General features: G+C 42.9%; 2 protein-coding genes across 7 annotated transcripts in view; one reads left to right on the top strand and one right to left on the bottom strand.

The window, feature by feature from the left end:
• LOC119660492 (katanin p60 ATPase-containing subunit A-like 1) overlaps positions 1 to 14,135 on the top strand; it is a 191,349-nt gene that overhangs the window by 54,146 nt on the left and 123,068 nt on the right. The window lies entirely within an intron of this gene.
• Positions 1 to 14,135, bottom strand: part of LOC119660495 (uncharacterized protein ZK1073.1) — a 98,622-nt gene that overhangs the window by 44,984 nt on the left and 39,503 nt on the right. Inside the window, exon 1 of one of the 6 annotated variants that reach the window (XM_038069088.1) lies at positions 13,603 to 13,784. The exons of the other annotated variants lie outside the window; for them this stretch is intronic. Coding sequence (XP_037925016.1) covers positions 13,603 to 13,668 — 66 coding nt within the window. The 5' untranslated portion in view covers positions 13,669 to 13,784. Of the gene's footprint in view, positions 1 to 13,602; positions 13,785 to 14,135 lie in introns of those variants that run through there. 6 annotated transcript variants of the gene reach the window in all.

Raw genomic sequence — 14,135 nt, 5'->3', positions numbered from 1 at the left:
CGATGCCGGATAAATGACTAGTGTTATTCGATGTGAAGGCCTTGTTTCCAAGCATCCCAGTGAAGGAGGCGCTTCTGTTTCTGGAGGAATCGCTGCTGACGACTAAAACCCACTTCACACTACTCCTTATATGTTGCAAGAAGCGAATTTTGACGCTGGGATGGGGACGTCCGCCCTTGCGTCCTACCTAGAGAGGAAAGCATTGATTTTGTGTGCTGAGACTTGGGAGACTCTCAAAGTCTTCTCTGCTTGTCGTAAAAGGCGACTTAAAGGGATAGAAATTTGTGGTCTAGCAACCTGTAAATTTCGAAACTTAATTGCTGCCGCAACGTCACTACGCCTCGGATAGGAGCCGAAATCACGACCTCTACCTATCGAAAACGGTCCTTTGCGGCAATGTGCTTTTGTACTCTGGAAAGCCAAGTGGTAATAGACGAATTCTGATAGACTTCTCACTGAAAGATTCTGGTTCAGGTTAAGGGCATCATATTTTTACAGTGCTATGCACCAACCGAGACTTCCAATAAAGTGGAGATCAATGCTTTCTACGAGCAATCATATTCAGTTCAGGAGCGGCTGCCTTAAGGTGACATTGTGATCGTGATGGGTGATCTGGCATTCAGATCGCCCATCACGATCACAATTCGGACATGTGATAGGGAAACATAGTCTTGGGGACCGCAACGGTAATTGTGGGAGGTTTGTAGATTTTTGCAGAATCCACCGCCTCGTCATTGGTGCCATATTGTTTGAACACAGAACCTGGGATAAGGTCAGTTGAATTTCAACTGACCGACACCATACGAGCAATCGCATTTCACGAGGAAAAATGATGTGATCGACGTAGTCGCCTAACCACACAAACATGAGATCGTGCCTTCACCATCTTGTGCAGGTAAAACTGAAAAACTCCACGCCCAGTTAGAAGCGAGAGAAGGAGAGTCAATTATATTATGTTTTTGGTTCAATCACGGACTTCAGTTTCCGTTAAGACATGCAATCCATCTATTTCTTGACTTGCTTTCTCAAGAAAGTTGCTTTCATTCAGGGTACATTGACGTATAAGAGCAACCACCTCCACTGGATTCTCTTTCTTGTGGTTGTAGATGATCTTGTGTTTTTTTAACAGAGAAAGCATGGGGATCACTTCTGCGATAACCATCACAGTGTTGCACCCATACACAAGCACCTGCTGCTTTACTTTCACTTACGTTCACACGTTTTCCATTAACCGACTTAATACCAAGACTCCTTTTGAAACGACTGTTGTGGTTCTAGTGGTCAAAATAATCCCGGCAAGATATTTTCATGCTAGCACCGAGTAAAGCAGGCGTATGAACTGCAAGGACGACTCCTTTCCAACATGATATTGGCTGGATATGTTTAAATCCACCACCTGATCTTCTCATAGAAAGTAATCTAAGGAGCAGTATCTGGATTACAAGCTGTGAACACCTGGATTTATTTCCACCATGTTATGGGGTCATACCAAAACGACTGCATGCAGGACGTTCGCTTCCCGACACATTGCTTGAATTTGTATGGTGAAAAAAAGCATTGCGCAAGCTTGACGTTCTTTAATTAGTTGTTACCTCGTACCTAATCATACGCTTGGCGAACTATCCAACAATGCTTGAATATCACTAGTTCGTGCCCTAGAATTGCTGTGTGAAGGACACCCAGAAGCAAAAATACAATCGAGGACGAAAGAAGGAGTATTCTAACGAGAACCACGTGTATGGCATAGCCTAATTCCTCTGCTTCCTTTTAAATTACACTTAGTTTGGCATGCTTTAATTGTAATCGCTTCTCATAAACCAGACTTCATCTCTTGTTCCACAGAATCCGTTCTAAACCAGCCTTGCAGCAATCAGATTCTTCCAAGCATCCGACTCTTATCTTGAACAAGCACATTCCCAGAATGATTTATTATCCGTAAAGAAAGGCTACGCACCAAAGCGTTGACCTTAGACATCCTAATGTGATTTTCCATCAGAAAAACGCTATATCCCTACACAGTCAAGCGTATTCCCCAGCACACAGTAACAGAAAGTCTACAGTTAGCACAAATTCAATTTTTCTATTCCTTGGAAATAATAAGAGCAATTTTATGGTAAAAAGGAAAAAAATTTGCATAATTCAATTCACCTGAAAGAAAGGACGAGTCGGAGAAATGAAAGACAGGAACAGAAGGAGGAAGAAGAAAATCACGACGGTGAAGTTCTACTCAAGAAACGACAGCATTCCGCCGTATTAACCTATTCCCACGTGTCGTTATGACTCCGTTTATCTGTTCCGTGTTGTATCTTTTTTTTTTTATTCGGTAAAATTCATTTTTATTATTTTACCCTACATATTTATACACAATGACTTAGGGGTGAGTGGTAGTGGCATTGTTGATTGTGACTCGAACCTAACGAGCCTACGCTCCCCGTTCTATCCTCAAGAATGTTCGTGCCAGGATCAAGATTCACATTTTATCTAGGAACATGCCTTCCTACGTACCAGGAAAATAGCAAACATATTCACTTTATATATTCCTGAAAAGGAGGTGTCCTTCGGCTTCTTGCTAGGAAAATATTTAGGCAAAGCTCGATTTAGTGTTATATTGTGTCTGTAAGTTGTTGGCTCGGAACCAAGTGGCAGGTTCATTTCATCTACATAAATTTACGCGCGTTATCCTTAAACGAAAATACGATGAATGCAAGATTCCAGGAAATTGTCTTCGTTTCTGGAATTTTCCGATTTTACTTCATCTTGCTTCGTTAGAGATATGGACTCGACTAGGGGCGGGAGTTAAGGGGAGAAAAGTCTGAGAGAGTGTATGAGCAAATCGAGTAGAATGGAGTATTTGTTGCTTTTTTGAAGTGGATTTTCCATAAACAAGGATTTAATAGTTATTTTGTCAATAAATTTTGATGACAGTGCTAAATTACTCAAGAAGATCATCTCATTGTTACTATTTTTCCACTTCAGGGGCACAATTATAGGGAAAAATAGGGACGTCAAAAGGAATTCGGCGGTCACGTATCCTTCCAGTGTTTTCTGCCTCTTGAAAAGAGGAAAAATAGGGGTGAAGTCATACAGGCCAATATGCTTGCTCCCGGTGGCTGGCAAAGTGCTGAAAAGGCTCATCCTTAACAGACTGAATTCTATTCTTAACGACAGACCAAGAGTTATGAAGCGACAGCTTGGGTCCCGTTCAGGGAAGGGCACCAAGGATGCAATCTACGAAGTGGAAAGTATTGTGCGAACTCGCCAAAAAAGCAATGCACTTGTAATCGAATTTGATATTCGAAGGAGGCTTCGGCCACTTTTAATGGCCAGCGGTACTTAAAGAGCTGGGAAGAAGGGAGTGCATACCTACGCTTATTTGGCTCCTCACAATGATGTCAGGAAATTTCAAAAAGAGCATCTACAGGGTATGGCAACCGCGCTTTCAGGGTTTCTTGCCGTTGCACAAACTTCCAGGGTCGTAGGGAGAAAATGCGACCCGAAGAGGAAGAACATGGGCTACATATAAAATCCAATTTCGTTGAGACTCTATCGGCGAGTCCTCCGAAAAAGCGCTGGCCTGGGAGGAATCACTCTCTTTTACCCTGTTCTTGACGATCTTTTCGTTGCTTGTTCACGAAAGTGGATAATGCTCATTACATAGCTGGAAATGTACCTCTCCAAAACATTTTAATTGGCTCTGGCTCCCTAGTAGGATAGCCTAAATGTCCTTCCACTTCGCCCAACATGTTTGCATTCTCTGCCAATGTAGTTCCTGACAAGGCGGCAATTAAGCCGTTGAAATGTGTGATGATCGTCTGCTTTTCTGTGCTTGGAGCTGCTGGAGAAGTTAAGTTTCGCTAGCTCCTCTTATAGTCGTTCCTGTACTAGTGTGCTAATATACCCTATCACAGCTTCACAAGCGAATGTTTGCTAAAATTGGTTAATTGTGGCATCTACCAAGCTTCTCTTGCTCGGTGGTGGACAACTTGACTACCGTGGCATCTAATACTACAAATTAATTAGATTTGAAGAAAGAGTTGTTCAAACAAAGCAAGACCTTACCAAGAACATCAATAACGAGAGCGAAAAATGGTGGACTGAAAGGAAATCGCGGGCTGACGAAGGGGATTTCGATGGGAGACGATCGCAGGAGATACTCCAAGATTAATGAGTTTGCCCATCCAGGAGAAACTCTTCAATGCCAAATACGGTCAAACATGAAAGTAAGGGAAACACCCTACATATTAAGGATGACGAAGTGTTCAAAAGGTTATTCCGACCAAGGCTCATAGGGAACACAGTCATGGAGGAACTACCCTTCATGCATCTTGGAGTAAAAATAATTGACCTCCTCAGGTTTATCAAGGACAAGCACAACGTTCACCAAGCTATCAAAAGCATGAGAGTCATCTATTATATAATATAGTAGATCCCAACAGGAGGAAAGAACAGCCAAGCAAAAGCCGAAACCGGCCATCCAAACAATTCCACAGGCGACATTAAGCTTAGTGCCATTGACCTGCAGGCGTCTAAGAGGAAAAAGGCAAACTAGTAGTTCCGAAGAACGAAACTAAAAGTATAGGGAGGAAGCCTGTACCCCAAGTACGATCGTCGGAAAAAAAGCTCTCGGTGGGAATGTTGCTAAATCCGAAGGATCTCATGTTTGACTGAGTGAGGACAAAACTTGTGGACTTTGTAATCAAATTAAGAACTCACTTTGGAAGAATGTTACAGTATAAGCCCAAAAGCATAAGATCTATATACAGTGCAAGGATCTCGGCGCACTAACATCCAGAGGAGAAACCACCCCGTCTTTCTCACCGCCACCTCTGAGCACCTGTCGACAGGACAAGTTCGAGTCGGATTAGTTGTCTGCTGTCTGAGATTTCATTAAAGAGGTGCATTCAGTTCCTCATATTTGGACGCTCCGCCAAGGCATGCAGCGCCGGCATGGGTCGCTCTGATCAATGCAGAATGTATGGGGAGAAAGTCCATATTGCCAATGAATGCAATAGGGACCTCAAATGTCTATTGTGTGAAGAGAAGAAGGGCCGGAATAACTAGCATATTGCAAGGAAAAAAGTTAGGTTTATCGAAATAAACCTGACATTGCAAGGTCCCTCAGGATTTGCTTGAGCAGATCATCCAAGAGCCTGAAATGGAGGTTGCCATAAGTAAATCATTCAGGAGCCTTGATGGGAGCGTATGGGTCACAGACTCGACTGGTGGAGCGGCGATATGGCTTGCGGTAGGCAAGCTATACAATCCTTCATGAGTCAGTCGGCCAGTGACTTTGTGTGAGGCTCAATAACAGTGTGTACGTGTACGGCTGTTACAACCCACCGAGTCTCACATTGTCTGAGCTTAAAGGCATGTTGGATAATCTTGATAACGACGCAAGGGGACGAAATCCCAAGGGGATTGCGGGTGATTTTAATGTGTGGACCCTTGAATGGGGAAGTAGAGAGAATAAAGTAAAGGGCAGAAGTCTATTAGAAATTTTTCCACAATAAGATATAGTTCTCCTCAACGAAGGCATTGCCGGAAAGTAGGGTTTGCTTTTATCGTACACCTGACCTCTGTTACCCCTTCACTGAAGCGTTGTATATCCGAGCATGAGCAAACCTTCATAAAAGTAGGTATACCAGCCTACTAAGGTCCCACCAAGAGAGCTCTCTATGTAACACAATACACTTCCAAGGCATGTGACGCGTCCATCTCAAACTGGCCATCCAACGGAGCAAGATGAAATGCTTGAAGAAGTTATGCTCTGAGGCGAGTGTAACCCCTTAGGGGAGCGTCTATAGAGTTGTGATGGAACGATTCAGAAGCCAGTCATCGCCGTAAATTACGCTTCCTTACCCTTTTGTTGAAAATCATTCAGGGTTTTTCCCCACAAAAGAGGGGCTGATACCTTTCATAAATCTCTGATTTGATACCAATGCGGACAATAACTACAGACGAATTGTTGGAGGTCTGCAGCAGGATGGGTGACAACAAAGCTCCCGGCCTGGACGGAATATCGAATAGGACCCTTAAGCTCGCCGTGAAATCCAGACGGGACATTTTCGTGGATTTGTTTGAAGCATGCATGTCTGAGGGGATGTTCCCTACAGCATGGAAGCGGCAGAAATGGGTACTGTTGCCTAAGGCTGGCAAACCTCCGGGTAAATTTTCTTTCATTATGAGGGAAATGCTGCAGCGGGTAGTCTGTAATCGATGCCTGGTTATTGAAAGCCAATGAGACCTTTCAAATCGTAAATCCAAATCAACCATTCATGCCATCAGATTGGTTATTGGCTCAGCCGAAGATACAGTGCATGGAAAGGGTGGTATCAGCAAATATTGCGTCGTCGCACGCCTGGACATGAAAAATGCATTCAATTGGAGCTGCATACTGTATAGAAGTCCTTGGTTACGATTGGTATTCTCACGAATCTTGCTGCCATAGCTACTTACGAGAATGACACCGATGATGGTCCTCAGGAGTACGTTGCTTCCGCGGGTCACAGCCCTCCATATTGGGCCCATTGCTGTGGAATATCATGTACAATTATGCACTTAATCTTCCGGTTCTAGCGAAGGTCTGGGTGGCGGGTTACGACGACAACATTACACTGTTTATTATCGCAAAGCATCTTAAAGATGCTGAGGTGTACACAAACGAAGCAATCAGTGCTACTAAGGCTTGGTTGGCTAGCGCTCAACTGCGGAGGAAAAGATGGAAGCAGTTCACTCGCATTAGAATTGGGAATTCTATCAACACTTGTAAGCCAGACATCATGACATCACTTGTAAGCCAGAATGATGAAAGATGTCACACTTAAGGTTGTGTTCTTTCTTCTGGGCCATCTCTGATGCATCATCAGAAACAGGTGTTTGTCATCTTGGAAATGATGCCGAGTGGAAAAAGGGTTGGGACCGCTCAAAAAGGGTCGCTATACACAGGTTGATCCCTACCATCAGCCTGAAGAGAAAACATGGGGAGATCAATTCTATTCTCACCCAGATTCTCGCCGGCCATGGGAATTCATGTACTGATTTAAATTGGACACCTCACCTGGTTGTCCAAAATGCTGTAGGGTGTCGGAGGACCTATTGTACGTATTCTTCCAATGCCCGCGATTCGTAGAAGAAAGGAGAAACTTAGAAGAGACTCCAGGTTGTCCAGAGAATGGCATCTTGCCAGAAGCGGTGGGATGCGATCAATTTCATAATCGCCACGAACTGCAAAATGCGGAAAAGGTCAGCGCGGTTACGATCGCCGTGGATAGAAGAAAGGAGGCTTAGCTACACTAAGATAACTCCATCCCGTGATGTAATACCTAAGAATGGTTCGACAGCGTAGGGGGGTCGGGGGTGGTTTTAGTGGATAAATCTCTCACATATTCAGCGAATCGTGTCTGCAACATTATCGACCCTTCGTCATCAGTTTTCAAGGTGACGAGTCACAAACCATCATGGTCATTGCACTGACTTGTAAGGTTTCTTCGACATTCAACTTTTTTTATTAAAAACAAATAATTAGCCCAACCATCCTTCAAGAAACGTAGGCACTAAATCTAAGGTTTCCCTCCTTTGTTATTTCTACAAACAACCGATGCTATTACATAGTACATAGTACTCAAAACGCGCTAAACTTATGAGCATTAAAATGGCCTTTTCCTTGATAGATTACCGCCACTTGACGGTAAACATTACAGAGCAGAAACGTGCCAGGACTTCATATTACTTAATTGGAATCTGTTAGAAACAATACTGAAGCGTGAAAATCGTCTGGAGGCATTCTAAGGAATGAGAAATATTTAAGACGAAAACAGCCTTGGCAACGAAATAAGTAAGAATCGTTTAAACGGAAAAGATGGGGTACGTGTTATATAATCTGCCATCATCAGGGTCGTAAAACTGGGGCTATGAGGGTTTCAGCGAAAAATCTAATGACACTCAGCGAATGAGATCAAAGTAGATGAAATCCCGTTTGTAATTACATAGTCAAGGAGGATTTAAATTAAATATGGTCGAATGTCTGCGCAGTTCTTATTTTAGTTTATGAAACTTTGATTAAATTTAGGTTGTTGAGTAAACATTTCAGGAAATTACTTAGATTTCTGACATGCACTCAAATTTAAACACTTCAGCGTAGTCTCGCAAGAGAACTCTTCCAAATTTGAGTCTTCCTGAATCTTCTGCTGATACGACTACAGAGGGTGGTTGGAAAACAAACAACTGTGTTTTACACACGCCTCTGGAATACTACCTACACGTCTATCTCACCTCTTGCCGGAATGAATGGAGTCAATACCATTAGATGTGTAAATACACTCGCTATTTGTGTTAACAGCAATCACACTACTTCCCTAACAAAACACATCCTTAGGCGGTTCTATGGCATGACTACTTCAAACATTTACGTTTACATATCAAACGTTTTCCTTGTTTGTCCTCCATTCCAGCTAGTACATCCACAACTCCTCAATCAAGCATTCATAGAAAGGACATCATAAAATACAATGAAAACCAACCACTGAACACAAGGTGGTATCATTTTCTTCTACTCTCATCCGTGTCAGGATCAACCAATAAAAATCAAAGGAAAACCAACTTTTTTCCCACTAGCACAGAGGTGGTTAGAGAACCATCAGACAACACCTTAAATATCCATTTATCCTTTGTATTTCTCGCTAGTATACATCTCCATCCTTCTTAGCATCCCAATAGCAATCACATCCCCATCGCTTCCGTGATTCCTTTCAAAAAGTTAATGTTCTTCGAAATATTGTGTTTGTGGAATTGATTCTGCCGAAAGGGAAACACAGTTCCTTTGGGAGGAATATTATGACTGTATTCTGTATTCTTGCCTTTTTCCCAACTGAATCGCGCCAGAATGGATGGATCAATGCGAGAATTTTTGCGACAAGGAATTAGCCCAACACTCTTTTGTGCTGAATCCGAGCTTATAGGTACGAACGAAAGGATATCGATTTTAGGATTGTGGTGAGGTAAGGATACTGGTGGCTGTGGTAGGGTCAAGAGGAGTATTACGAAGTTAGTTGGCATTCGATGCTAGAAGTTTCTTGTAGCATTTTTTTTTTGGGGGGTTTGAGGTGTTTCTACTAAGTCATGTTGGAAATAACGTCGAAATTCAGGATGAAAGGAAGGAAGGAAGGTGTCTTATTGACTTTCTGGTGTGTCAGCAAGCCAGGAAGAAAATTAAGGTTGAAAGTGGAATATGAGTTAAGTGGAGTGATGATATTGCCAAATAAGCACTAGAGTACCTGTCCTGTGGCTTAATGATAACTAATCCCAGGTGATACTGTGATACTTTAGAAACCTGAACAATTTATATTCCATTTGCGATGTTCCAGATCACATCTAAAGGATTTTTCAAAACTAATGCTTGACTATGCCAATCAGATTGTAAAATAACACCTTAAGATATCGTATGTCACTCGTGGGGTAAGCCTCCCTTTTCACTAAGGAGAGCAACCTGTAACAGGGTCCTGGACGCTCCTTCGTTTACAGAATTTTACATTGAGTCAGTTGACTTCGACCTCATAGTGCCAAGAATACCGGTTACTGACATGTTTTCGATATCATTGGTGTTCGCTAGATTGCCACAGGTGCTTTCCACATCTTTGGCTATACGGTTTCAAGGTTATTAGGCATACATACAGGCATGAAACCTCCACTAAACGCCTACAATAAATCGGGAAACAATTCTAAGGACCATCTGAAGTCCGCTTATAGGAAGGTAGGTAGGTAGGTAGGTATAGGAAATTTTCAAAGTTTTTCATGTGATACCGGATTTCCACCATTTGTACAATTTTTGTGTTCCTTTTCTACTCGAATTCAGCAATCATAGACTTCCCTCCCTTGCCCCGCTTTCCATTTATACAACCTTTTAACACTTATATGATTACCCACATCTTCCCACATTTTCGGCGATTTTTCTTCCTAAATGTTCAGTTCCACAGATATCTGTCGCCAAAGTTTTTCATATGATTTTCAGGTTTCCGCCGGAATTGTCAACTCCACATCCTATAGTGGTTTGAGGTGCCGAGGAGATAGACGGGACACCAGTCCTGACCGGCGGAAAACGCCTTATTCACATTGACTTACTAGTCATGATGCAGTACCTGAATGCTTCAAGGCGTAATTAGGACGATGAGACCCAAGTCTACACGAGGACTCATCGGAGGTGGCTTCACCCACCCAGTTACCATTGTGGAACCAGGATAAGTCTCTGAGTTCATATGAGTCAGGAGAATACGGTGATCACTCAGCTCTTGAATTCGGAGCGGAGTCCTATCAGTCTAACTCCTACGCTACGTAGAAACAATGTTAGTTTAACAACCGCAACAAACCCACCCTCAGGAATGTGGGGAGGGGGTCCTTTGACTTAGTTCACAATTACGGATATAGTTCTTGACCAGTGAAACCATTTTAGACCAGTAGAACCACAATGGCAATCTTCCCAAGGTTTTACCAACCCCCCATGTGCACTCAAAAGATGATCACGGGCGATTACCTCAATCGCATCACCTCCTCTGGAATCCAAAGTTTCCAAGCTTGTTACCCTTGTAGCTCATCTCCTGAAGTATGATTGGTTCGCTTGTATACCAGTTCATCGCATGCAGATCAAGGGGTTTGCTGCGATTCTCCGTAATGCGCTCCATCAATTGCAAATAGTCCGCAGATCGCACCTCCGCTTGTGAATACATGCGAGATAGAGAATCTGGCACCAGATGTTGTGAGCCTTTTCTGTGTTTGTTGATGAACGAGAACTCCCTAACTTCAATGCCTGCATCTGCTCAGTCTACCGTGAAGGTCTGACTGGTTCACCAGTCATTTGAGCGAAGCATGGTCAATTACCACTTCGAGCGTTATCACTGCCTCCACCGTTGCCAAACATCCCTGTTCAGTGACATTGTAGTTTCGTTGAGGCTGAGGAAGCTTCCTCGGCATGTAAACTATCGTAACTTGATCTCCCTCCTCTGTCTTTTGCATTACCACCGCTCCTATGCTGTATTGACTTGCCTCACAATCCCGAAGAGAGACTCGTTTTCAGAGCGTCGAAGGCCGATGGTTTTCTCAGATCAACAAAACTAACGCTTCTTCTTTGCCTGTTAATTTCCCATTACCAATGATATGCCACAAATATCCAACCATCTTCATGACAAATTTACTCTTCCGGATGTACAATGACAAGCCAGCGCGTCTCATACAGAAAGCCATTTCGCTTAAGAGCAGCAAGTACCGATCGAAGGTCTCTGCCATGAGCAGCAGCAGAACGTCATCCAAATATATAAAGAATTAATGGCACAAGTGAGCAAGTCACTGCACGGCTTGAAGTGCATTTCAGAACCTCGTTAGCATGCCACTTACTGATAGATGGTCGTCCTGGAAGTGTGAAGGCAATCTTGTCCTTGAACAGCCCATCCAGTGGAATTTGCCAAATTGGAAGAATGGTGAGGTTGACTATTTCCTTATCCAGCTCCTAACTGAGCACAGAAGTTGTCAGTCTTACCTGCACGAGATTGGGAAGGCACGTTCTTTTGACTGGTTGTTTTGCATTGGGGTTATGGATAACGCCGATCACATCTTTTTTTCTTGTGGAAAATGGAATGGGATTCGTCAACAACTTTTTCGAAACACAGGTGAGCTCTCTCCATATAACATTGTCGAGAAGATGCTAAGGAGTGCTGATAGGTGAAGCCATATTGGGCATTAAGTTCGGGTTCTTCTTGTTGCAAAGAAAGCTTAAAGGCTCCCCAAGAGGGGAGAGCCAGCCCGAACTAATGTGACAAACAGTTCCAGGCTGAACCTAGCAGTGAGGACTAGGAATGACCTACTCGCCCATAGTTTCGGAACAAGCCTAAAAGGGGGAATATTCTGTGGAGAAAGCAAGAATTTTAGCTGTTTCCCAAACATAATAAGCCACCAGATGATCCAGCATTATATCGCCCAATCTGTTAATTGAAGAGGGGAAGAGGATTCACTCATCTACAATAGGCCATAGGAGAACTGCTGAAAGAAGCAGGGATTAGGGATGTGGAAGGAACTGGAAGCATAAGGACTTAAAGATAAATTCATCCCGCAAAGCAACACCTAAATGTGGTTTAGTGTCATAGGTCTGGAGAGACCAAGGGTGGTTTTTAGTGAGTGTAAATTACACCCGCGTCCCCTCTAGCACCGACGTTCACATGGATACACTAAAGTATACATGCCTTTTCGAGATTTTCATACGTTCGCGTTGGAACACTCATCGACTCACTTTGAACACATTCATATGCGCACTCTACGTTTTAATATCTCTGCCTGACTGTAAGGTGAAAGCTATAGAAGAGTATCCCCTCCCTACCAATATTCCTAGGGATGGAGAATTTCCACCGTTGATGCTTTCGATCATTACACAAAAATCTTTAAAACTGACTTCTAGCTTTTGTTAAGGATGCTGGGAATTTTGAGTCCGCACCCACTTGATGACGGTCCTACTTTCGGTCACGCTGTTCGCAAGTTGCCTCTTGAACAATCTACATAAATTGCCAATCTTCTTTTTCTTCAGCCAATGAAGAATATAATAACCAACGCCCCAGATGAGTTCACTGTACACGAGTTCCGAAAACCAGCACACAAGGTGTTCTTCGATCTGGTGAGACACAGCCTTTAAAAGGCTTCTATACTAGACTTACTACCACGTCTGATAAAATTTCCTATCCTGATAGAAAAATAATTGTGTTCCTAGATTGACTCTAGATTTTTTGTTGAAAGATAGGTGCGTATCAACCATGTAACCTCACCAGTGGAAAAGCCCTGAAATAACTATAAGGACTAAAGGACAAAGGGTGGCAGACGTGTCACATCAACAGAGATCAGATGTCCCCGCCCCTCTCAAACCAGTGACACTTGCTAAAAGTAAATACAGGTACTGGCATAAGAAATCCTTTGATAGTCCTTAGCATTCAGAAGAGGGGGGAAGTGATTAGCGAAAGGTTCCGAGGGTCTAAAATTCATATCTGGAGCACAGAAGCCATTATTAAAATTTGATCAGATGATATCTGATCACGAGAAGTGAAGAGAAATGCAGCAAGGGTGGAGTATGCATAAGGGTCTACAAAGTAAAGGAGCTTTCCCGCTTGCAAAATAATCTAGGCCGACATACTAACAAGCTTTAAAAATTAATAACATCAATGATGTCAGCTATACCATAAAAGGGTTCATCTAAAAATATGCAGAGTCATTCAATAAGACACATCCCTTCTTCATGAATACTTAAAGCCTATAAGCGTCTGTCTCTCAAACCCTCCGCAGTGGAACATGACGTAGCAAAAAGTCGTTTACTTTATCCTTCCGCAGAAAAACGTATGACTGCAGCTTTCGAAAACCCTTAATCTCCCGTAAAAAGGACAAAGGGCCAGCACAATTCTCCGCCCAGAATACAAGCTTCCTCGAAATGGGTAACTACTAAATAGAAACAGCCACAACTTAACATCACACAGCATCCTTTCGACCCTTCCCTCAACAAATAAAACAACCCTTAAATCCTTAGTGTCGAAAAACAAGCTACAAAAAACTTTACGTAAAAGATAGTTTCGTTGTACGTACACTGATTTTCAGTTCAACATGATGATGGTGATGATGAACGTGAAGATTCAAATGATGTTTATCCATTTCGGCGTTGGTCGAAGTGAGGAGCAAGTTCTGAATGTATCCTGCTTCGTTGTGAGTTTTGGTGTTATTTGGTATCGTGCACTTCGGGAGCTCTGTTATGGTTGTTTGGCTGCGCCTTTTTGCGTTTGCACACTAAGCACTACTTTCATGCGATATAAACATAAACTACATCCTTTATTAGTAACACCACGTTGAGCACAAGCTACACTCACAAAACACAGGAAACCCTCAAATCACAGGATAAGGACGCTCAACTCTTGAGGATGCACCGCGGAATGCACCGTAAAATGCACAAGACTGTGGTTTACTTGATAGCGTTTCGCCACTGGATGTCCTGTTTCGCACTATGGGTTTGTCCGAGTTAAATTGAGTTCTAATGGAATTAGGTATCCCTGCTTGTTGCTGTATCCTTTTTGAACAGTTTTTTCTTGGAGCTGTTATCTGGGTTTTTCTATGCTCGGAAATTC

Source organism: Hermetia illucens, chromosome 6, assembly GCF_905115235.1.
Source record: "Hermetia illucens chromosome 6, iHerIll2.2.curated.20191125, whole genome shotgun sequence".
Taxonomy (NCBI): domain Eukaryota; kingdom Metazoa; phylum Arthropoda; class Insecta; order Diptera; family Stratiomyidae; genus Hermetia; species Hermetia illucens.
Note: the sequence above shows the minus strand (reverse complement) of the source record. Positions and strands in the feature narration are given on the sequence as shown.